At 35.1% G+C, this 25,495-nt stretch overlaps 2 protein-coding genes across 3 annotated transcripts; both read right to left on the bottom strand.

Moving 5' to 3' along the window:
• Positions 1–11,008: 11,008 nt before the first annotated feature.
• Positions 11,009–13,367, bottom strand: LOC9305640 (universal stress protein PHOS34). Of its 2 annotated transcripts, none has more exons than XM_021018894.1 (3): positions 12,415–13,367; positions 11,321–11,371; positions 11,009–11,237 (listed from the first exon to the last, which is right to left on the bottom strand). In XM_021018894.1, the coding sequence occupies exons 1-2, from the start codon at positions 13,187–13,189 to the stop codon at positions 11,364–11,366; spliced, it is 783 nt and encodes a 260-aa protein (XP_020874553.1). In that variant the 5' UTR covers positions 13,190–13,367; the 3' UTR covers positions 11,009–11,237; positions 11,321–11,363. The 2 variants fall into 2 exon arrangements, with proteins under 2 accessions (XP_020874553.1, XP_020874552.1); XM_021018893.1 differs by having other exon boundaries at positions 11,321–11,324; positions 12,415–13,366.
• Positions 13,368–20,844: 7,477 nt separating this feature from the next.
• LOC9303583 (protein SPOROCYTELESS) lies at positions 20,845–22,525 on the bottom strand. The gene is made up of 3 exons (XM_021016709.1): positions 21,672–22,525; positions 21,349–21,582; positions 20,845–21,264 (listed from the first exon to the last, which is right to left on the bottom strand). Exons 1-3 carry the CDS (start codon positions 22,350–22,352, stop codon positions 21,085–21,087), a joined length of 1,095 nt encoding a protein of 364 aa, XP_020872368.1. The 5' UTR covers positions 22,353–22,525; the 3' UTR covers positions 20,845–21,084.
• Between the last annotated feature and the right edge of the window lie 2,970 nt (positions 22,526–25,495).

Here is a 25,495-nt window from a genome sequence, read left to right as displayed (position 1 = left end):
CATTCAATGCGGAGGAAGAAGGGCAAGAAGGGTTGGATGTTGCTAAAGCTGGATCTAGAAAAGGCTTATGATAGGATAAGGTGGGACTTCTTGAAGATACCTTGGTTGCTGCCGGATTATCAGAGACTTGGATCAGGTGGATAATGGCGTGTGTTTCTGGTTTGTCGATGAATCTGCTATGGAATGGTGAGAAAACAGAGGCATTCACGCCAGCAAGAGGGCTCTGTCAGGGAGACCCAATTTCGCCATATTTGTTTGTTCTGTGTATGGAGAGATTATGCCATCTTGTTGACAGGGCTGTTGCGGAAAAGCGGTGGAAGCCAATCAGTATTTCAAGGGGTGGACCGAGTTTATCACATATATGTTTTGCTGATGACTTGATATTGTTTGCTGAAGCATCAGTTGAACAAGTTCAGGTACTTAGAGGCGTTTTGGAGAAATTTTGTGTGGCATCAGGGCAAAAAGTGAGCCTAGAAAAGTCAAAGATCTTTTTTTCAAAGAATGTTTCTCGGGATTTGGGAAAACAGATTAGTGATGCGAGTGGAATTAAATCAACGACAGAACTCGGGAAATATTTGGGAATGCCGATTTTACAGAAAAGAATGAATAAGGAGACGTTTGGTGAGGTCTTAGCAAGAGTTTCGTCTCGGTTAGCGGGCTGGAAAAGTCATGTTCTTAGCTTCGCTGGGCGCTTAACGCTTACAAAGGCTGTCTTGTCTTCTATTCCTGTTCACTCGATGAGTATGATAATATTGCCACAATCTACTCTTGCAAGTTTGGATAAAATGTCGCGCTCTTTCCTTTGGGGCAGTACTGCGGAAAGAAAGAAACTTCATTTAGTAGCATGGAAGAAAGTCCGTTCTTCAAAATGGGAGGGAGGTATCGGGATTAGAGAGGCAGCAAGTATGAATAAGGCTTTGATTGCAAAAGTAGGGTGGAGGCTAATTCATGACAAGACAAGCCTTTGGGCGCGTGTGTTACGGAGTAAATACAAGGTAGGGGACCTACATGAGCTCAGGATCGGGTCAGTTGGGGAGAGAGCCTTGATGGTCAATTTTCTGTGAAGTCTGCTTATGCTTTATTAAAACGGGATAATGTTCCAAGACAGAATATGGAGAAGTTGTTTAGTAGAGTTTGGAAGGTACAAGTCCCAGAACGGGTTAGATCATTCATGTGGCTGGTCGGGAATCAATCAATAATGACAAATGTGGAGAGATTTCGGAGACATTTGTGTGACTCGGATGTTTGTCAGGTTTGTAAAGGGGGCGTGGAATCTACTTTACATATTCTCCGTGATTATCCGGCTATGGAAGGAATTTGGAGAAGGTTGGTACCGGTACAGAAGCGGCAGGCGTTCTTCTCTAGAATGTTATTAGAATGGTTGTATGAGAACTTGTCAGACGTAGGTATGCTTGGTGAGGTTCCATGGGCTACAATATTTGCACTAGCGGCATGGTGGGGGTGGAAATGGAGATGTGGGAATGTATTCGGAGAGAATAAGAAGTGCCGCGATAGGGTTCGCTTTATCAAGGATCTAGCTAATGAGGTGATAACGGCTAATGTTATGAATGAGGCTGCGGGTATTAAGAGATGCCGAGTGGAGAAGTTAGTAGGCTGGCAATTTCCGAATATGGGTTGGATGAAGGTGAATACGGATGGAGCTTCCCATGGTAACCCTGGTGTTGCCACGGTTGGAGGGGTTATAAGGGATGGAGATGGGAGTTGGTGTGGGGGCTTTGCAGTTAACATAGGCCGCTGCTCGGCTCCATTGGCAGAACTATGGGGGGTGTACTACGGGCTGTTTATAGCCTAGGAGAAGCAAGTGCCGTGTGTGGAGGTGGAGGTGGCTTCAGAGCTGGTGGTCGGATTTCTGAGGACAGGGATAAAGGACTCGCATCCTTTGTCCTTCCTGGTACGCTTGTGCCATGGCTTTATTGGAAAGGACTGGTTAGTCCGTATTTCACATGTGTATAGGGAGGCCAATCGTCTAGCCGACGGATTGGCAAACTATGCTTTCTCGCTGCCATTAGGCTTTCATTTTTTTGATTCTGTTCCAGCTAGTCTGGATTCGATTTATCGGGACGATGCTCTTGGAATCATGTTTCCAAGACAAGTTCCTATGTAATTGCGTTTTACGTTCTTAATAATATCTGGGAGACAGATCTCCCAGTTCATTACCAAAAAAAAAAATCTTATGATTCTTGTCTTTTTTCCTTATGTAGGAACAATCAAAGATTCAACTCTCAACAAACACGTCTAAACCATTCACCAATCGCCAAAATTAGCATTCATCTAAACGCTAAGTTGCCATCTAACAAATGCCTAAACTTGTTGGACTAGGCATCCATCTTGACGTTGAGTTGCCATGAAACATTACCTTCAATCTTTCACAAGAGACCAGTGAATTACATAATTTTTTAAATAAATAATATTTTCAACGAACCGCTGATCCTCCCCCTTTCCTAACCACAATTTCCATCCTCCACAGTGAATAAAAATTGATTTACGAGACACTTTTTCATTACCTACTTTTTCAATAACACAATAACAGTTTCCATGATCATTATTAGATAAAGTTGATAAACATATTATAAAAAGTAGTTTTTATGCAGAAATATATAATCTGTTTTAAGAATCGCCAGTCAATACTAAAATAAAAATAAAGTTAATTAGGAAACAAAAATAAAATAAGTTTGATGTAAGAATATTTTATTCTATGTGGCCTATGTGTCTTTTGGTTTAATTATAAAGTTCAAGTTTATATTAAAGTTAAAAATTCTAATATTAAAGACGATACCGTGATGGATCGGTTTCGATTAAAGAATTAGAATTCGGGTGTATTGATAACCCTCTTCCCTTGCCTTAATTATATTTTATAAGTAATATATATACATGTATATGTTATGTTCATGCATTATTAAAGTGGTGGTTATTACGAACCAATACAACCTTTGGTAGATGCTATATACATGTATATATATGTGTGGTGTTAAACACGTCAAATGTTACGTTTTTGTTCTCCTCACGAGAGAAACAGAAACAGAACAATAACTAGACACAAAAACATCAAAAGGGTTAGTGATCTTGTCCATCAAAGATCACGTGAAAGGAACAAGGTCAAAGGGGAGAAGAAATCAACTGGTGAATTGATTCCATTACAAGCCTAATTAAGCAATGGATCAAGGTTAGTCTTTCTTCTTCTACAAGAAAGTGTGTGGTTGAATTAAATTGAATCTAGATGATCTTGGGAATTAGATTTCATGGTAGAAATCATAAAAGTTTAATTCAATATTTGGTATCAGAGCAGCAATTCTAGATTTGTTTAATTCACCATGTTTAAACGTACGGCACCATGAACGAATGTTTAAAGGTTCGCTTTAGATTCTGGAATTTTGGTGTGTGGTTCATCATCGTAATCGTATTTGGCACATATAAGTAACCGTCACATTTTCCTAATCGTCGTCTATACATATGTCTCGTGAATGAATATAGTAATTAAATATCTATTTAAATTCACGTTGAATAATGTGTGTGCATGAGGAGATGTGTGTGCATGTTGATTCACGTAGAACCATATTCAAAAGTCAAAGTCTCTGTTATGTCTTGTTGATGGTTACTGCATATATGAAAAGTCACGATTGTAAAATATCGAAAATATGCAGTACCGTAGAAAGTATTATTGTTTGATTGCATAATAATGTTATGTTTATACACGTTATATCGTGTATCTAAAATGCTTCCGCTGCATTTTATTAAAGGGTAATTGTGTTATGAAATACTAACATAATATAATTTTTTTATACCCATAAGAATTTTAGTGTTTATATTGTATATAACTTGTTAGTCACCAAAGTGGCCTTGTTATATTACATATATGGACATTAAAATAAAATTTAAAGATTTATAATTGATCATGATTAAAGAGTTGCTAAAAAATGACATTAATGTTTTGATTGATCAATTATCTTATTATCTATATCCTTGGAGATAACCCAAAGGTGGATCATTGGAGATAGTTAATAATACGAAAAGAATTAATCATTTCCAATATAGCCAATAATATGTATATCCAAAGGTAACATGTTAATTTGATTATATGTGTGATCTGATTAATTATAAAAAATATAATATTTAGCATCGCTAAAAGTGCTAGTATTTAAGTATTGCCCAAAGGTTGCTTGAATATATGCTTTGAAATTTATTTATGGCCTTAGAATCTGTATAAAAGTGTCAAAGCAATAATAGGGAAGCATGTTGAAATGTTTGCAGCTTCATCAAATTTGTTTGCATCTGCTAACTCTGTCGTGAAGTTTAATGGGCTGAATTATGAGGAGTGGTCTGAACAGATCCGGTTCACACTGGGTGTAATGACATTGGACCATGCAATCGTCACGGATGAGGAACCCTCAGCCATTACAGAAGAGAGCTCTGAAACTGAAAAGTCTCGCTATGAGTCTTGGGAGCGATCTAACAGGTTGAGTTTGAATCTCATGAGGATGACGATGGCGGAAAGTGTTAAGCCATCTATGCCTAAGATAGAGAAAGCGAGGGAATTCATTAAGAAAATTAAGGAGTGTTCACAATCGGATTTGGCTGACAAGTCGATTGTAGGAGGGCTCATGAGTGAGCTTACTACGAAAAAGTTTGACTGGTCTCAGCTAATCCATGATCATGTGACACACATGTCTAACTTGGCATCCAAGTTAACGACCTTGGGAATGGAAGTTAATGAGCTTTTTTTGGTTCAATTCATCATGAACTCTCTACCTCTTGAGTTTAGCCAGTTCCAGGTGAATTACAACACCATTAAGGATAAATGGAACTATCAGGAGTTAAAGGCTATGTTGGTTCAAGAGGAGGGGAGATTAAAGAAGATGAAGGATCAAGTTGCTCATCTCGTGGGTCTTGGAAGTGCCAGCAGCAGAAAGGGAAAACCAAGTATTAAGGATAAGAAGATGGACAAGACTTTTGTGAAAGGGCCTGAAAGTCAAATCCATAAGGAAAGGAAGTGTTTCTTTTGCAAGAAAATGGGACACTTCAAGAAAGATTGTCCGAAGAGAAAGGCTTGGTTCGATAAGAAAGGTACGCAACATATTTATGTTTGCTCTGAATTGAATCTTATCGAAGTGCCTAATAATACTTGGTGATTAGATTCTGGTGCGACTACTCATGTGTCTCATATTGAACAGGGATTCAGTTCGATTCAGCCCATAAGAGGGGCTGATCAATACTTGTTCATGGGAAATAGAATGAAGGCAAGAATCGAAGGCATTGGGACTTATAGGTTGATCTTGGACACTGGTTGTCATGTAGATCTTGAAGGGTGTCTCTATGTACCTGAATGTTCTAGAAATCTTGTTTTCGTAAGTAGATTGGACAATTTAGGTTTTGTTTTTAAGATTGGACATGGTGTTTTCTCATTGTACCGACATGATTACCTTTATGGAAGTGGTACTTTGTTTGATTCACTTTATCGGTTTAATCTTGATGCAAAAATTTTTGAATCCTTGTTTAATATTGAAAGTCAAGGCATTAAGCGTAGTGCATCTAATGAAAGTTCAGCTTTCTTATGGCATCAAAGATTAGGTCACATTTCCAAAGAAAGGATTATGAGGTTGGTAAAGAATGACATTCTTCCTCAGTTGGATTTTAGTGATCTAAATGTGTGTATAGACTGTATTAAAGGAAAACAGACTAAACACATTGTAAAGAAACCAGCCACAAGAAGTACTCAACTTCTTGAGTTAATACACACCGATATATGTGGCCCATTCGATGCTCCGTCTTGGAGTGGTGAAAAATACTTCATCACCTTTATTGATGATCACTCACGTTATGGATTTACTTATCTACTACATGAAAAGTCTAAATCGGTGAATATCTTAGAGGTGTTCATTGATGAGGTTGAAAGGCAATTAGATAGAAAAGTAAAAGTAGTGAGATCTGATAGAGGTGGTGAGTTTTATGGTAAATTCACTGAAAGTGGACAATGTCCAGGTCCATTTGCAAAGCTACTTGAGAGTAGAGGCATTTGTGCTCAATATACAATGCCTGGTACTCCTCAGCAGAATGGTGTAGCTGAGAGGCGGAATCGTACATTAATGGATATGGTTAGGAGCATGTTAAGTAATAGTTCTTTACCCCTTTCATTGTGGATATATGCATTAAAGACTGCAACGTATGTCTTAAACCGGGTTCCTAGTAAGGCAGTTCCTAAGACTCCTTTTGAACTGTGGACGGGAAGGAAACCTAGTTTAAGACATTTACGTGTTTGGGGATGTCCAGCAGAAGTAAAGCCATATAACCCACATGAAAAGAAATTTGATTCTAGGACTGTCAGTGGATTCTTCATTGGCTATCCTGAAAAATCAAAGGGGTATACATTTTATTGCCCTAACCATAGTACGAGAATAGTTGAAACGGGGAATGCTAGGTTCATTGAGAATGGTCAAACTAGTGGGAGTGGTGAACCAAGAAAGGTGGACATTCAAGAAATTCAGGTTGAAGTTTCTTCACCTGATGTTCCATCTAAGGTTGTTGTTCCTATTGTTTCAGTACAGTCAAATGACACAATAGAACAACATGATGATGTACCAACCCCACTAGATGAAGGGACAATTAATGTACCTGTCACTATTCAAGAAGAGAATCATAGTGTACCACAAGAACCATTAAGGCGATCTGGAAGGGAAAGAAGATCTGCTATTTCAAATGATTATGTGGTTTATGCTATTGAAAGTGAATGTGACATAAGCCTTGATGAAGACCCGATCACATTCCGAAAAGCCATGGAAAGTGACAATTCTGAAAAATGGTCAATTTCCGCAAAAGAAGAAATAAAATCTATGGGTGATAACAATGTTTGGGACTTAGTAGAGTTGCCTAACGGTTTCAAGACCGTTGGTTCTAAATGGGTCTTTAAGACTAAGCGCGACTCGAAAGGTAACATTGAAAGATACAAGGCTCGCCTTGTTGCTAAGGGTTTCACCCAAAAGGATGGTATTGACTATAAAGAGACCTTCTCTCCAGTTTCAAAGAAGGATTCTCTTAGAATTGTTTTGGGTTTGGTGGCTCATTATGATCTTGAGCTTCACCAAATGGATGTGAAAACCGCCTTTCTAAATGGAGAGCTTGAGGAGGAAGTATATATGGACCAACCTGAAGGGTTTGTGGCCACAGGAAATGAACATTTGGTGTGTAAGCTGAAAAAGTCGATATATGGACTAAAACAAGCTTCTCGACAATGGTATTTAAAGTTTAATGATACCATTACGTCATATGGATTTGTAGAGGTCATTGTTGATCGATGCATCTACATTAAGGTCAGTGGGAGCAAGTTTGTAATTTTAGTCCTATATGTTGATGATATTTTGCTTGCTGCTAATGACATGGGTATGTTACATGATATTAAGAAATATCTCTCTAAGAACTTTGAAATGAAAGATATGGGTGAGGCATCTTATGTGATCGGAATAGAAATTATTCGAGATAGATCACAAGGATTGTTAAGTTTGTCTCAGAAAGGATACATCAAAAGGATCTTAGAGAGATATAGAATGGATGAATGCTCTGCTGGAAAAGCACCAATTCAGAAAGGGGACAAGTTCAGTAAAATGCAATGTCCGAGAAATGAATTGGAGCGTAAGGAAATGGAAAGAATTCCCTATGCATCAGTGGTTGGGAGTTTGAACTACGTTCAGACATGTACTCGACCAGATATAAGCTTTGCGGTTGGTATGTTGGGTCGATATCAAAGTAATCCCGGAATGGATCACTGGAAAGCTGCAAAGAAAGTTCTCAGGTACTTGCAAGGCACCAAAGAGCTCATGCTTACATACAGGAGATCCGATAACCTTGAGGTTATTGGATATTCAGATTCAGACTATGCTGGATGCGTCGATAGCAGGAAATCGACGTTTGGCTACTTGTTCCTATTAGCTGGGGGAGCAGTATCTTGGAAAAGTGGGAAGCAGTCTGTCATTGCTACTTCCACTATGGAGGCCGAATTTGTGGCATGCTTTGAGGCCACAATTCACGCATTGTGGTTGCGGAACTTTATCTCAGGACTTCGGATTGTCGACTCCATAGAGAAGCCGCTGAGAATTTATTGTGATAATTCTGCAGCTGTATTCTTCTCTAAGAATGACAAGTACTCGAAGGGTGCTAAACACATGGAGTTAAAGTACTTGTCCGTAAAAGAAGAAGTGCAGAAACGTAGAGTTTCATTTGAGCATATTAGGACGGACATGATGGTTGCGGATCCGTTAACTAAAGGTCTACCACCCAAGGCGTTCATTGGCCATGTAGAGCGTATGGGGATTATAGACAAAGCCTTGCTATATTGATTGTAGTATGCTCGTTTTATGTATGATACTATGAATTCACTTAAAGTAACGTTTCTGGATTTATTAAGTATGTTATCGTTATAGTATGTGTATACACTTAAGGTTTATGGATAACATATAGTTATTTTGAGAATTAAGGTTTCTCTCATTGTAAGGAAATTATAAAGTTAGAATTGGTTTGTGATACATGGAAGGGAGCATGTCGTTCAATGATGTGTAACCGCCATGATTCAATCAATTTTAATTTTAATTTAAGTAATTAAAGATCTAATAAACTTGATGTTAAAGCGCGCATTAAAGTTATTAAACCATTAACTTGACACAAAGGCCAAGTGGGAGAATGTAAGAATATTTTATTCTATGTGGCCTATGTGTCTTTTGATTTAATTATAAAGTTCAAGTTTATATTAAAGTTAAAGATTCTAATATTAAAGACGATACCGTGATGGATCGGTTTCGATTAAAGAATTAGAATTCGGGTGTATTGATAACCCTCTTCCCTTGCCTTAATTATATTTTATAAGTAATATATATACATGTATATGTTATGTTCATGCATTATTAAAGTGGTGGTTATTACGAACCAATACAACCCTTGGTAGATGCTATATACATGTATATATATGTGTGGTGTTAAACACGTCAAATGTTACGTTTTTGTTCTCCTCACGAGAGAAACAGAAACAGAACAATAACTAGACACAAAAACATCAAAAAGGGTTAGTGATCTTCTCCATCAAAGATCACGTGAAAGGAACAAGGTCAAAGGGGAGAAGAAATCAACTGGTGAATTGATTCCATTACAAGCCTAATTAAGCAATGGATCAAGGTTAGTCTTTCTTCTTCTACAAGAAAGTGTGTGGTTGAATTAAATTGAATCTAGATGATCTTGGGAATTAGATTTCATGGTAGAAATCATAAAAGTTTAATTCAATATGATGTAGCTGGTCGATAAACAAAAGTCGCAGCAACAGAAAAACAACCATTATAAGCTTGTGATTCATCGCTAGGAGGCTGCCAAAAGGAAGTGTAATTGGTGAATCTCACCTGCAATATCAAAAGACAAACATCCATGAATTGATGATGGCAAGTTACTTTGTTATCAATAACAAAAGCAAATTCATGTATCTGGGGGAGCTACCTGCCGAAAGGACCACTAGTTCCAGGACGTGTAATTACTAGGGGAATTATGAGGAGTCCATAAACAACGATCACACCCACCAAAGTCAGGAAAGCCATGGAATTCGTCTCTATGTTTAGCCATCTTCACCTTAAGCTTCCTTCCCCCCATGTAACTTCCATTTAGATCTAACGCCTTGTCATTGTCTTCCTCATTTATCAGATCCTAAGGGAACACCGGTTTTACACTCTGTGGGGACGAAAACCCTTTCGACCCCTCCGCAAGATCTGAAAAAATTCCTCAATTCATGCTTGATTTCATCCCTTGGTTTCGCATTATTAAATCCCTTGACGAAAATGGTTTTAGAATTGTTTCCTTTCGCTTCTTCACAATCGAAACAACAAAGAAATTTCTCGTTCTTGGCGATTTCTTTCTGTTATAGACAAAAGCAGGATTTCTTTAGAATTATAAAACAAATACATCAGCTAATATAAAAAGTGTAAAAAAGTATATCGTTTCTCAACCTAGAAAACAAATACAAAAGCTAAAAAACTAACAAATAAAAAGAATCATATATATATATACCTTCAATGAAACCTCTAATAGATCGACTTTTGTCAGTAGAACCTCTTGCAGTTTTTTCATAGCTTCAGACAGCTCTTTGATAGATTTCGTCATTTTTTTAATATCCTGCCACTGGATTTAAAAGTAATCAATAAAAAAACTGGTAACAACAAATCAAACTCAATACTTAGCTTGGTCGAGAGTGACGCATCTTACATGGATGTCAAGAATAACAAAAAAAATCAAAATAAAAAAGTTGTAGATACTTACATTTTTAGGGACAATAATTTCACCTTCATCCTTTTCCTTCAAAAATCAAACCAAAACACATGGTTATTGTCAAAGAATGAAACATATATCACAACCGAAAAAAAACGTAAATAAAGTCGATGAGATTTAATATGATAATAACTTAATAAACAAGTAAATAGAGGAATACACAAGGCATGCAAGAACAATGTCTAACCTGAGATTTCGCCTTCTGCTTTTTCAGGGCAAGCATGTCATCATCATCACCAACACCAAGTTCCTGAAAATCCTAAACAAAACAAAGGCGAGGTCATTGACAAAAGCTCAAGATGAGAAAAGAACAAGGACAACAAAAGGAAGAATAAGATTACAGTTGAAGATTTCGATTTCTTGCGTTTCTTCCCCGGAAGCTCTTTCTTGCCCATTGGCGGTGCTAGAGGATTACGTGAGATACTGTGTTGTGGTAAAAAACTAATAACCCTAGACTAGGCTTATTTATAACCCTTTTTTTTTCTTCTTTTTAATTCTAGTTTGGGCTGGGTTTACTGCCCATATTCTTATGTTTTATGGATTAGGTTGTATATTCCCAAGAGTATAACTTCATATACTTGAGAAAAAAGTATTATGCTGGTGATAACTAACCCTAATTAGCTTTTCTACGGGACAGATTAGTATGGATACTTTGGTCAGATTTGTTTTAAGTGTTAAAAAGCAAATTAGATTCCATCTCTTAGTTTCTCATCGGATATCAAATTAGATTGAAGATTAAGATCATAATCCCAAAAGGGCATTGTTTTAATGTGAAAATCATACATGGAGAATTATAAGAAGAACAATGAGTGAGAATAAATAATCCAGAGGAGATTCCAGAGACTTTTCATGATTGCAAAAGATAGCACAAACACACACACAAACACACTCCTCTGCACAAATCCGCTTTGTTTCATCCATCGTCGTACCTACGAATTTCAAAAGATTTAGAAAAACCGAAAGTATGATCGGTGGAGATCACTCAAAGATGAAAAGGTTGTTTATATTTTACCTGACTGGAGAAGAGGGTGAATCCGATGAGATACTAAGGGACATTACTCATCTGTCAAAGGAAGAGGGCTCTATAATTATTCGCTTTGGATAATCAAATCATATGCAGACAACTTTGTTTTAGTAAATTAGCTTGATGTCAGATTTCCTTCTACAAGTGTAAACTTGTAAGAGTTCAAACCAAGATTCACAAGGCTACACAAGAGGAATCAATCAAGCAAAGATCATCTACATTTTCTTTTGCAAATCTAGGCTTTGACAATTAAAAGCTATTCTGCATCATCTTACACACAGTTATAATATTTCTAGAAAAGTGTATAACAAAGGCTGTCTTACCAATAGACTAGCTAGATCAAACAAAGAGAAGTGCTTATGATTTCTATATCACTCTAGTTTCAAGTTTTTCCCTAGTCAAGTTTTACAACATTCCACCAGATATTTTCTCTAATTTACTGAAAAGGAGTTTAGCCAGGGAGCACAGGAGATTCATTTCTTCTCTTCTTTATCAAGTCAAGAATTGTGAAACTTTGCTTACTAATACTCCAAACCAGATAAAATATAGAAAAGAGTCAAGAGATCACCCAACAAAAAAAAACTTTCTTGGTGGGTTCTTCTAAACTAAGAGGTATCAAGAATATTCGAATTGAAACACAACCAGTTGTAGCAAAGAAGAGCAAAAGCAGAGTAGGAAAATCATGAATTGAAAAAAATGTTGAAGCTCATTTGCACCACTTGCAGTGGAAATCTGCCTAGTTTTCTAGATAATCATTAGGCAGCTGAGGAAAACTACCACCAAATGAAGAAAAAATGAATCACAGAATAAAATATCATTCCTACTTTTCGATACTAAAGCAGAAAGTTAGATAACTACAAGCTGAAACAGAGTAGAACACTAACAAGAAAAATCAATAGAATTAAACATCACAATACTCTAACTTATGGAAATGAAGCCATGTACAAATCTAAGTTTTCAAGTTCTCAGCTATGGATATCTCTCTGTTACACTAATCTAACATATTCTATAAATTCATGCCACCACCATCAACAAGTCAACGATGCCCGAAAACAGAAGAGAAAAAAATGAATGATCCTGACCTTTGATGTGTTCATGATGAACAGAAGCAGCAGCAGCAATCTTAGCCTCATCATCTTCATCATCATCATCATCATCATCCCTACGTGATTTAACAGTCACAATAGCTTCCCTCGTAGCTCCAACATTCCCAGGAGGAGCAGGACCATCACGATCATCAGGATATCTAACCACAACAACAGGACAAACACAATGATGAACACAATAATCACTAACAGAGCCAAGCTTGCCATCACTTCCTCTCTTCTCAGCACCAAATCCTCTGCTTCCCATTATCACAGCGCTTAGATTAAGCCTTTCAGTCTCTAAACAAAGCCTCTCTCTCATATCGTGATCTTTCACTATATGGATCTTATGAGGGAACCCAGCTTCCTTCAATGGCTTCGCTAGATCTGCTACTTTGGAAGAAGTAAACGCATCGAAATCTTCCTGACTAGGCTTCGGTTGAGCTCCGGGATCGGTAGCGGCGGAAGGAGGAGGAGGAGTTTGGAGAGGGAGTGGTCCCCAATCGGCGCCGAAGAGAACGGAGGTTGGAGAAACGTGGAGAATGACGACGGCGTCACCGGGACGGATGTAATGATCGACAGCCCAGCGAACAGCGAAGGCGCTTTCTTCGGAGAGGTCAACGGCGACTCCGATCTTACGGCGAGCACCGGCGGTTGGGGTAGGAGTAGCGGCGGAAGGAGTGGAGGAAGAGTGGTGGTGAGAGTGACGAGGAGATGAAGGATGGTGGATCTTGATGTTAGGGAGATGAGGATAATCGGAATCTGGATTCATGATCTCTTCTTCTCTGCTTGTGATTCAACAATTTATAGAAACTTTGATTTTTTTTCCGATGATGATGATGAAGAAGAAGAGAGAGCCGTGTTTTGTCAGTTTTATTTACGTTAAAAAATTAATTATAATTTAATACTAATTGTTGGATAATGGATGTATTGAATTTTCAAGAAGTTGAAAATTACGAGAACGTGCTAAGCAGCTGCTTAGTGAGGAATCATGGGGAACTATTTTATCTTATCAGTTTACTTTTCTAATGGGCCCTTTGTTTTGTTATTAAGGCCCATATAGTCATATACCATGTTTTGTCATACAACAGACTTTTTATCAATATTGTCAACATAGACGACGGTTTGCTGAGTACAATTGTTGTAATCGTGTTGGTTATGTAGACCAAGTTTAACTATTTGTAATACATATATTTTATGATGAATGATTTTGTTTAAATTGTTTGCTTTTGTTTCAAATACCTTTATTTTTTAAATATTTTGACCGTAAACAATTTGATGGTTATGGTTTTTTAATTGATGTATTATTAGTATATATATACAAAGTGTGTTACACAATTTCCAAACATAATATAACGAAATGAAGTATGTTTAAAATTCCAAAATGCAGTAGTATTGGACTAGGTGAAATTAATAACATTTAAAAATCTGACTAATTTTAGCCGAACTACAATCAAATAAAACATCCTAAAATAATTGTTGATCTATATATAACAATATTTGAGAAGTGTTTTTGCTGACGTGTCGGACTCTCGGCTCTTGTTGAGTCCTTGATTTTACGTAATTACTTAATTACCCTTAATGAAATCTAATTAATTTTGGAAAAATTAAATTGAATTTCGGAATTAACTAGGAAAAAATAATTTTGGAAACAATAAACATGATAATTAACCAAAAAAAAAAAAAGGAACAACGAAGTACCAATTAGGAAGCTTTAATCGAATTCATCGTGTTCTTCGTCGTGTGAATATAATTCTTCTAAACGAAGGCAAAACTTGAAATCCTAACATAAACCATATATTCATAGCAATAACAGAGATCTAATAATTTAGTGATAGAATTTCACCTGTTGATCTGTCGAAGCAGAATAGTCAAGCGTCTCATAGTATCTTGCCCATGTTATGTCTTTAAGACGTCAATACTATCTTGCACCATATAATTCTAACCAATGAAAAGAACAAATATTTATTACCTTGGATACAGAGTTGACGAAGAAACCTTGGATAAAAACTCGACGAAGAAACTTGTAAGTGTTAATGTATGATGAAGCTTCCATGAACGTGAATTCGTGATCATAATGAAGAAACGTGTGAATGGAGACGGTTGATGGGTTTGTTTTTTTTTTTTTTTTTTTTTTTTTTTTACCTTTTGTGTAAACAGTTCCGTTTCATAATTTATCGGAAAAGGAATTATACCAAAAAAAAAAAAATCGGAAAAGGAAAATATTTATTATAATATTGATATATTTAAGATGATAATGTCAAATATCCGAAAATTATTAATCGGAGCATTAATATAAACATAAAAAATTACTATTCTAACCTTACTCAAATTAATAAGATTTAGATATCCGAAATTAATCATAAACGGCTATTAATTGTTAAACTAATTAAAATAAAGATCAAACGTACCGGAATAGATGAAATTTTTTGGTATGATCGTCGTGTTCGTCGTCGTTTCAATCTAAATATTTGAAAAAAAAAACGAACAAAAAAAATAATATGTAGATCAATGAAAGAGAACCCACCAATTTAGAAACGGTTATCACGCCATCGTATTGTTCGTCGGATGATTATAAGTCTCTAATCCGGAGATTGACTTGAACCCTAACAAAAACATATATTCATAGCATAAAATCGTAAATAGAAGGTAGAAGACCACCTATTAATCGGTTGTAACCTTGTGCAAACTCGATTTAATTTTGACGAATGAAATGTTGGTGTGGTGTAAAAACTTTCTTGGGGAGACTCGAAGATGAGAGAGCTGAAGTCAGAGATAGGCAGAAAGGTTTACGTGTGAATTAAGGTATGGAGTGCTAACGTGAACATGAACGTGAACGGCGGTGATTTTTGCACATAATAGCAATTAGATCGAGTTTTGGAAAAAAATATGGATCAGCGTGACATGACGCATATGGATACCATGCATGTCTATCTATTGTAAATCAAAAATTATATTATTGTTCCGCCTTATTTTTGAAACAGAAATGAATTTTCCCTTAAATTTTAATATATTTTATAAGATAGTATCAATATAGTAGTAAATCTAAAATAGTTGTTATTATTCCATATTTTTACGGAAAAAAGTAAATATTATTTTAAATAAACATGGATAACAATGAATAAATGGCAGTTTTACAAATATTTATTATTATGATAGTGATTTGCTTATTAAAATATGTAAATTTTCTTTTCTTTTTTTGTATTTATCGTCGAAAAATTTAGAAACCCTAAATCATGCACAACCTCCTATTCAATATAAATACCTTGCTCATGGTATTCAATTTCAGATCATAACTAACCCTTGTTTTTTTTGTTCTTTTTTTTCAAACTTTTTTTTGCTTCTACCTAATTTTAATTTTTCTTTTTATTGTAGGGTGGATGTATGGAGGGGACGATGTGAACTGGTGTATGGAAAATTTGGACCTAATTCAATGAATAAACAGGTGATCTTATAGTTTATATGTACAAATTTGATTTTTTTTTTTTTTGTATTTATGGTTTCACTATTTTCACCACTAATCAATTTTTATAATCAAAAAGTTTGGTTTCAACTTTTGAGAAGGTAATCATCGATGGTTTGATATGTTTCTTTTTGTTGTAAAAAGATGAGGTACCTCCCGATTTTGTTGAGGTACATGTTCTTATTATTTTCAAATATGTCTTTTTTAGAAGAAACACTCAACTTTTGATAACACAGTTGCCACAAAGTCAGAAAGATGACTTATTTCAGGGATGAATCTTCAGAGGAGGCTAATTTTTGTCGTTAATACATTTTAAGTATTCCTCTCTTTAGATTCGGGATAACAAACTTGGCTGTTAAATTCAGGAATTACTCTTCGTTGTCAATCTCTCTCCCCAAACTAAAATATTACATATATGGAAGTAGTAACTTAAAGTTTTTGGTATCGAGGTCATTCTAAGGCACTGAGATTCGGACTTTGGTATGTATAGGATTCGTTTTCCATGCACTAAGATTTAATTATTGTTTAATTTATTGGTTTTTAGGTTTCTTTCCATGCTCTGATGCATTTTCGGGTGTGCCAATGGAAGCTTGCATCACTCTTTACTCCAAGCGTAAGTATGCTCTGCATTAGCTTCTTCTGTTCCATTGGTTATTATGGGTTTTGACTTTTGAGAAATATACAACAATTTAAAACCAGGTTTTGTTGTTGATTGGTTCGGTTTGTATACCATATTTTGCTAAATACATATGACCATAAATAAGACCAAAGGAGCTGGGTTAGCTCCTTTGCCAGCTAGGTTGACTTCGTCTCCTCCCCGTCTTGCGGATTTCCGTTATTCAACGGGTATATTTGAGAAGTATACGGTACTAAAACCACAACCATTGATCTTAGCTTGATCGGTTCTTCCCTAGGATTTATACATAAAAGTAAATTGTTTTGTTTAATAATTTTCCATTGCATGAACTTTCGAGACAACAAGTGGACAAGAGTGTAATGTCATCAAAAGTCAAATCAAACACTGTGAGGAATATAATAGACAACGTTGGCTTCTTTCGCAGCTGCTCAACGTTGTCTCTCCCGATGGTCCCAACACTCTCTTCTTCTTTTTTTGTCAACATTCAAACGTTGTTTAAAATAAATAAAAATGTTTAACCTTAATCATCTTTCTAGATCTTTAAATGCCTAAAACTTCAACTTAATCAGTCAGCAATCCGTCACGTTAATGATTTTGAAAGGAAGACTTTTGTTTTGTTTCGGTTAGTTTTGTTTGTTTAGTATTTTAATCACAAGATAACTCTAATTTCCCATTAGAGTTGTGTTAATTGTGTTGATTATGATTTGGCGTTCCAATTCTGATATTATTTTTATGTTGTAAATCTTAAACTGTTACGTTATTGTTCTATCTTCCTATGTGAGAAAAAAGTAAAATGTTTTAAAATTTTGACATGGATAATAATATAATTGTAAATCTATAATAATTATATTATCATTTTATTTATATTTTTCAAAAAGAAATATATTTATCTTAATAGATTTAATAAGATAATGTCAAATATAGTTATAAATCTAAAAGAGTTATGTTATTATTCCATCCTTTTATGAGAAAAAAGCAGATATTCTCTTAAACTTTTAAATTAACGTGGATAATAATAAAGAAATGATAATTTTACTAATATGATAATGATTCGGTTTTAATCTTACCAAAAAACAAATAATGATTCTGTTTTAAAAATATATAAATTTTCTTTGTTTAGTTGTAGATATTGTCATATAAGAAATTCTTAGATCCTCCACTGCCTTAATTTTATGTAAATACCTTGCTTGATATTTAATTTTGATTTGATATCATAACTAATCCTTGCTTTTTTTTTCGGCACTAACCATTGAATTTTTTATACTGCCATTTAATTCTTGCATAAAAAATATTAATTAATAGTAGTGTTTATTATGAATGCAGGTTTGTTTTCCATAAAAACTAGATTGGATTTATGGAAGCACGTCATTGTTTCCAGTGTGAGGAAACAAATGTCGTATCACTGCTGTTGTGGCTCTTTAGTACTTTCGTTTCTGTTTATGGCTTTGATGCGGTTGTATGGTTAGTCATCAATCATTGATCTTCTCATTGTTTGAATATTGTTGCATAGGAAAAATCTTCCTTTTTTATGAATCTTTCAAAAGTTGGGTCCATGCTATTCTCAGTGATTGATTACGTTTATTGAATATTTGTGTGCTTCCTCTGCTGATATTCTAATTCATGCTTTATTCGCCGTCTTTGATACACTCCGATTAACCATTGTGGACCTCTAGAGTCTAATTTGCAATATTAATGCAAGTCTCTTTAACTTACGGATTATGAAGAGCATCCTAAGATCGTTTAATTTGATTCAGGCTTTATGTGGCGGCTAATGTTTGGTCTTGGATGTGAATTAGTCTATCATGTTTCTTGGAAGGTAGGAAGCAATCTTGATGTTTACCAAAATCCAATGTGCTCTTTTGTAGCTCAGTTTTGTAATATGTACTAATTATTGTAGAGGGAACCCGAAACAAAGAGACCATATGTATGATTTTATATGCGAAGAGAAGCTCCGAATTTGAAATCGTCTCCACTCCGGTGATATGTGGCCATGGTGTGAAGGAGTCTGGAGCCATGGTTATTTCAGATTCGGACATAACCGTAATTGTTAAACTAATAAAAATAAGATCAAACGTACCAGATTGATGAGAATTTTTGGTGTTCTTCGTCATGTTCTTCGTCGTATGGATCTAACAAAACAAAAAAAATATATATACCCCAGAAATTTTTTTTGTTTGTTAATAGAGAGAACCCACCAATTTTATAGCGTTGATTGTGACATCGAATTGTTTGTCGGATGAATATAAGTCTCTAATCCGGAGACTGAAGTTGAACCCTAACAAAAACATATATTCATAGCATAAAATTCATAAATAAAAGGTAGAACATCACATAGCTTTTTCTTCAAAGCCAACACATCTCTCTTTGTAGCCGAATTACTCTCCAGTTTGGTATATACTCAAATTTTCCAATGACTTCCTTCTCGAACCTGGAGCGTTTTTGCTTTGCCGGATATTTTTAGGATATGGCTCTTATGTATCTCTTGTGAGTCACTTGATATGTTGTTTAGGTAAAACTTTTGGTTTGAAAGAGAATGATCTACGACAAGCATAATCGGTTATTTGTTATATATGTGGCCATGTTCATATTGCTTTCTCCACAAGCAATTTTCCAGTTTTGTAGCATTCGATATTTAAATTTAAAAGCTTCAATACGTTGTATACATGTGTATGTATGTACATATATGAATTATTCTCAGTTGCACATAGTGGTTTCTAAGGGATAGATACTTGTTCTCTGTAACCCTCTCATTTTTAGTACCTATCTTCAGTGTTTACTTTGCTAAGAGCTTCTTGATAGGCATACATCTTTGCAATCTCAGATCAATATACTACAAATACATATACGATACAGTTAAGAAAATGATATTTCTCTTACAACTTTTTATATGGGTTTTATAAACAAGACATCAACTGAAGGGTTACGCAGCGACCAATGGCGAAGGTAGAGACAAAGATACTACAATAGGGACGATAAATATGACACGATATATACAAAGGAGATGCCTGTTTCTATACCATTGAAATTTTACGTACATAACTACTTCAGAGAGCAAGATGACTTGATAGGTAAGAGATATGGTAAGAGATTATATTTTTCAATTATTTGTTTCCAACTACGAAAAACTCCAGCGACATACAATCTAAAAGCATGAATATGTCATAAAATCAAGAATACAACAAAAACCAGGAAGATGGGCCCAAATTAAAGACCGAAACTGGACGTGGGGAACCCACGGACAGTGGCGGTCGGAGCGTTACAGATATGAAAGAAACGAGGAAGCATGAATATGTCATAAAACCAAGAGTACTACAAAACCAAGAAGATGTGCTCAAAGAACGAAACTGGACGTGGGAACCCACGGACAGTGGCGGTCGTGGCATTACAAATATGAAAGAAACGAGTAAGCATGAATATATCATAAAATAAAGAGTACGACAAAACAAAGAAGATGGGCCTAAAGACCGAAACTGGACGTGGGGAGCCCACGGACAGTGGCGGTCGGGGCTTTGCTAATATGAAAGAAACGAGTAAGCATGAATATGTCATAAAATCAAGAGTACGACAAAACAAAGAAGATGGGCCTAAAGACCGAGACTGGACGTGGGAACCCATGGACAGTGGCGGCCGTCGGGGCGTTGCTAATATATTGTTGGTTTAAATATATAGATTTTTTATATTTAATTCTATTATATATATCAAGATATAAACACTAATAATTGTTTGTGATTCAAAAACACTATTAATTGTTGATTACTAATAATATATATCAAAAGTTATAGGGTTTTACCATAATTCTATATTAATGTCGTTATAAAAATTAGACTCTTGACAAAATTAAATCAATAAATATCCCTAACTTGATAACCCTAAATATTGATTATTAATTGTGGTCTTAATCAACATACAACCCCGCGCTGGGCGCGGGGACCTCCCCTAGTTTTCTATAAATGAACAAAGCCAAATCAAATCAACTTATAAAACTTATAAAAAGAAGATAAACTCCAAATCAACTTATCAAACACTTGTATAAACCGAAAACAAAGCTGTACGTACACCCTATATTTTATGCAATGTAATTAATTGGAAATAGCTATAAGCAAGAGCAATTTGATAAATATATTTATCTCACACCAAATAACAAGATTAATCAGATGACACCGTTACGAAAACCGAGGATTAATTAGGTGATAACATGAATCATGACAGGATCATTGCCTAACTAAAGAAACACAAAATGGATACAAGCCCCAAGATCTGACACAACTTTAGAGAGAGAGAGAAGTTTCATGACAACAATTAAGGAAGAGAACAGAACATATATGTCTGAGTGTTTAGGTTAGAATCTCATAATAAACAACCAAAAGGGTAATCCAAAAGCTGAATCTTTCTTTTGATCCAGCTCTCAGATGCATACACCAAAAAAGGGTCTTTTTTTTCTTCTGTTTCTTACTTTCATCTACTTAATTGTTTCTAAAAAAAAAAAAAAGACGATTTGTTTAAAATAAATATAGAAAGATAAGAGGCGAAAAATCTCCGAGATATGTTTCAAAAGTTTTAAAAACATTTAAAGCTTCAAGGACAAATCAATGGTATTAGGACTGCAATCACCTATGACTGATGACGATGTAGCCACCACTGAAACTCTTTCACCATATTTTCCCGGAAAAAACTCGTACTCCTTCACACCTCCTGATCCATTTCTAGGGTTTCCTTCCATGTAGCTCCCAAATTCCTCCATTGATCCCTAAACCCACCAATTAAATCAAATAAGATCAACAGTTATATACATAACATATATATGTTTATAAATGGACTAATTAATTAGTACCGTATGATTTGTCGCCTCATTAAAATAAGGATTAATAGTAGTACTAGAAGCAGAAACTGAAGCTGATCTAGCGATTCTATGATCATAAAGGAAACCTTGGCTCCTCTGATGATGATCTGGTTGAAGAAGATATTGATCGTAGCCGTTCATCGGAGGAGGAATCATTGTGTATTTCGAAAACCCACCACCGTTGGATCGAACTACATTATTCTGATCACCATCCAAACGTTTCTTCTGCAATTTTTACATAATAAAAATCAAAACTTTTTCAAATGCAAAAACTATATCAATCATGTTGAAAACGCTTATAAAAAAAATCAAACCTTGAAGCAAGTGTCACAGCGATTATTGGAAGAAGCGTTATACATTTGAGGATTTGAGATTGAAGAGAGCTCATGAGTGGAGGAGCTCTCAACAAAACCCCATGGAGAACAAACAGGGTCGATCATCATCTGACCCGACCCGACTCCACCACAATAGATCCTGTTGCTTCTGCATCCTCCGAGTGGGCTTGGGAAGCCTTGTAGCACAACACCCGGGTCTACGGGTACGGGTAAACGGGTAGCGTTGTTAGAGATCGAAGCTGCTGACGTCTCTCCGACTGTGGCGGCGATTTGCTTCTTTTCTTCTTCGATTCTTTGACGCTCGAGCTTTGCTACACCCATTCCTCTCAGCGTCGGTTTCTTCTGCTTTTGCTGACCTGTCTTCGATCCTGGTTTCCGACCACGACTCTTATGTGTCTCTGTCCGGATCTCGCCGGAGCTGTTGACGACAAGACGGGTGTTTCTCAGAAGATCATTTGGGTTTCCAACGGAGTTTTGATCTGTTGCCATGAAGAAGAGAGAAGTCGCCATTGATTGATGATGATCACTGAGATTTCTTGTTCTCGGAACTCTTTTTAGAGAGAGAGAGAGAGAGAAGTGAAGAGGTAAAGACGAAAGCTTTAAGTGTGTGTGTTTTGTTTCTGCTCTCTTTTTGTGTGTGTATATCTCTTTATTGTTCATATACTAGCTCAGGCAAAGTACTTACCTGTGTTTTTATTTTCTGTTATTTCCAGGTACTATTTGCGGATAACGTATCTTTATTTCTTTTTTACTTTTCACTTTTTACCCCTAAACTAGATTAAATTAAAGCATTTTCAAAAATATTAGTAAGTATATCATAATATTCTTAAAAGAACTATTAATACTTCTCTTAGTCTTATTAACCTTAGATGTAATTATAATATATAATTCCCTAGCACTTGCATGCATTTTTAACTTGTGTGTATAGATGTTCAATATGTCAATATTAGTGGGTTTAAAGTCAAGAGACGTTAAAAAAGGTGCATTATTTGATGTTAATATAATCATGAAATTAAAGGACCAACTGAAATAAATAAAAAGGAGAGTTTGTAACTGAAAATTATGGTTATAACATGAATGTATGATTGATTGATGTTATCCATGCATTGGATCGTGGAAGAAATTTAACAAGATATGGTAATTAGTTATGTTTGGTCTGTCCATTAATTAAATGGTGTGCCTCACTCTTTCCATAATCTTCACTTACTCCTTAATTAATTAACCTAATATCGAATATAGATTACTATAATGTACAGATATAGTTAATATCGGTGTAAAATGGGACGATAAGTTCAAGTTGATAGCGATAGCAAATGGTAAAGAATTTTGTCCGCTTGATCCTAGTTCTAGTATATATAAATTCTCACTTTGCAACGAATATGATTAGTTTTTTGTGAAATTGATCAAAGATATAATGATATGTAGTTTAAGAATTTACAGGCTTAACAACAGAACAAGATTTCAAATCCTTTATTTTCTTACATCTTTTGCGCGAAGAAAGTAGGAAAAAATATCTTTTACATCTTTTACATCTCAAAGCTATTTATTTACTTGTTCTTAGATAAAAATAAATAATTATGATAATCCCTACCGTGGAGACAGCAAATCGGAGATTGTCGCTACTAGCTAGGCTCAGTCGTGACGTGAGAAACACTGTCCAATAGCAACAGCGCGTGCATTACACGTAGAGAATATAGTACCCGTGGATCGAGGACAGGTGTCGGGACGTTAGACCATTCGCCGATTGTAGCGAGCAAGGTCTGAAGCAACGTGATTTTACTCAGCTCATATCAACTAAAATAAGCAAGTCCAGTTACAGTCGCAGACTCGCAGTTATATTTATTCTTATTTTTTTCTTTTCTTTCAAAAACTAGTTTTTATTTGTTTTACACTTTTAGTTAATGTGAATGTATATGATAAATACGAGTAAGCTTACAAGGTCACTATACATATCTGACAAATAAAATACTAAATACTTCAAAAAGTCAAATTTATATATTTGATATTTATTTGAAAAAGTTAGCTTTTTGAAAACAATTAAATTTGAGAGATAGTTATTGCTACACATGAGAGGAGGACGAAAGCAAAAAGAATAGCATGAGACGTGAAATACGAGAAGGGTTGGAGCTACGGATCGGAGTAGAGTAGAAATGATGGCTGCATCATATAAGGAAACATTTTAAAGCTGCCTCCATGTTAATTTTGGCTTCAGCCCAATACCTACTATTAGAAAATTTTAATTATCTTAATACAAAAGTTTGTTTTATATTGGAATATTTTCAATACGAATCTTAAGAGAAGCCCCTCTGAAATCATTATACATTACAATGTGTTGAGTTTCAATATCTTAAAAAAAGAGAGAAGAAAGTAACTAGATGTGATGTTATATGATATACCCGTTATAAAATTCAAAGAACAAATCAGAATTTAATAGTATAAGTATAACAATCAATAAATGAGAGTTCTTACAAATACTAATAACAAAATGTTGTTGAACGAAAAGAGAAATACCAAGATATTTATTTCTACTATATATATATATATATATGAAGCCAAAGTTACTCCATTATGTATCTTATTTTGTTGTAGTTATCACTAATATTAAATCATCTTAAATAAAAATAGAACTTTATATTCACTCAAAGTACTTTTGCTACGTTTTCTGAATAAAACTATCATATATATAAGACCATGTACATGGGTGATATTTTTAGAGTATTACAAGCCCAAATATTATTTTTATATTGACAAAACAATTAGAATGGGCATGATTAGTATCAACCCAGTGATACTTTTGATACCGGTATCATCTGACGTGGCATCTCCTAATTGGTCGTGTTTGCCAAAAATAGAAGAAAAAATTAAAAAAAACATTAAACAAACATTATAAATAATACTAAAAAATTTTTAATGATACTTTATGAGTATCACCCATGACCATGCTCTAATACTCAAATAATCTTTTTTACCCCAACAAAAAAACAACTTTCATATGCTACTTAACATTGATACCAAAAAAAAAAAAAAAAAACTTTCAGCTGCTAAAAGTAACACTCAAAGAACCTTTAATTTTTTTTACTCAAAAAAAACATATTTCAGGTGTATCTTCTTTTTTTTTTTCAAACAAACAAGAATTACTCAACTTTCTTATACTCAAAATATTCACGACTCACGAGTGACGTGCAAATACTCTGCGGTTAGTGAGATTTTGTTACAAGTAGATAATTAAGAAGAAAAATAAAATCTGAATTAATCACTGAAAAACAAATCCAAACGGCATGACCAACCCAACATGGCAACATACCTAAAATGTTGCTATAAGCCTAGAATGACACGCGATATGATAATAAACTAGTTACACTAAATCTAAATAAATCAAGATCGAATGATTTTATTTCTACCAAGTTTAATTTGTTCAAAAATAAAAAAAATTATATGCTTTCTTATTCGGAAAATAGGGAAAATAGCTAGATAAATTTTGATATAGATACCGCGTAGATTGTATTGCGGGCTAGGACAAGGAACTGGTAAGGGCAAAGGACGAAAGAGGGGACCCCACATGTGCTTTCATGTTAAGTTACGGATAGTGGTCCAATTGACACGTGTCAACACGGGGACCACTTTAGATGGTCATTGGGCGGCTACTACTAGGGTTTTTTTTGTTTTCCGGCACGTGTAAAGGAGGGCGAAGCGTGTGAAGGTTTGATTTATATTGCTGGGTTTAGGCAGGCATGGAAAGATTCTTGGGATCCGTGAAGCATATTGTGTCCTTTCTAGAATGATTGGATCCTCCTCTTCTTCCT

This window comes from Arabidopsis lyrata (genome assembly GCF_000004255.2).
Source record: "Arabidopsis lyrata subsp. lyrata unplaced genomic scaffold ARALYscaffold_7, whole genome shotgun sequence".
Classification (NCBI taxonomy): Eukaryota; Viridiplantae; Streptophyta; class Magnoliopsida; order Brassicales; family Brassicaceae; genus Arabidopsis; species Arabidopsis lyrata.
Note: the sequence above shows the minus strand (reverse complement) of the source record. Positions and strands in the feature narration are given on the sequence as shown.

What these genes read in the sequence shown, in the direction of transcription:
- LOC9305640 (XM_021018893.1), bottom strand. Translation starts at nt 13,189, where the DNA reads ATGAATCCAGATTCCGATTATCCTCATCTCCCTAACATCAAGATCCAC.
- LOC9303583 (XM_021016709.1), bottom strand. Translation starts at nt 22,352, where the DNA reads ATGAACAATAAAGAGATATACACACACAAAAAGAGAGCAGAAACAAAA. An exon ending in GCTGTGACACTTGCTTCAAG is followed by an intron (nt 21,583 to 21,671) that starts GTTTGATTTTTT and finishes TAAAAATTGCAG; the next exon opens with AAGAAACGTTTGGATGGTGA. An exon ending in ATGAGGCGACAAATCATACG is followed by an intron (nt 21,265 to 21,348) that starts GTACTAATTAAT and finishes TGGTGGGTTTAG; the next exon opens with GGATCAATGGAGGAATTTGG.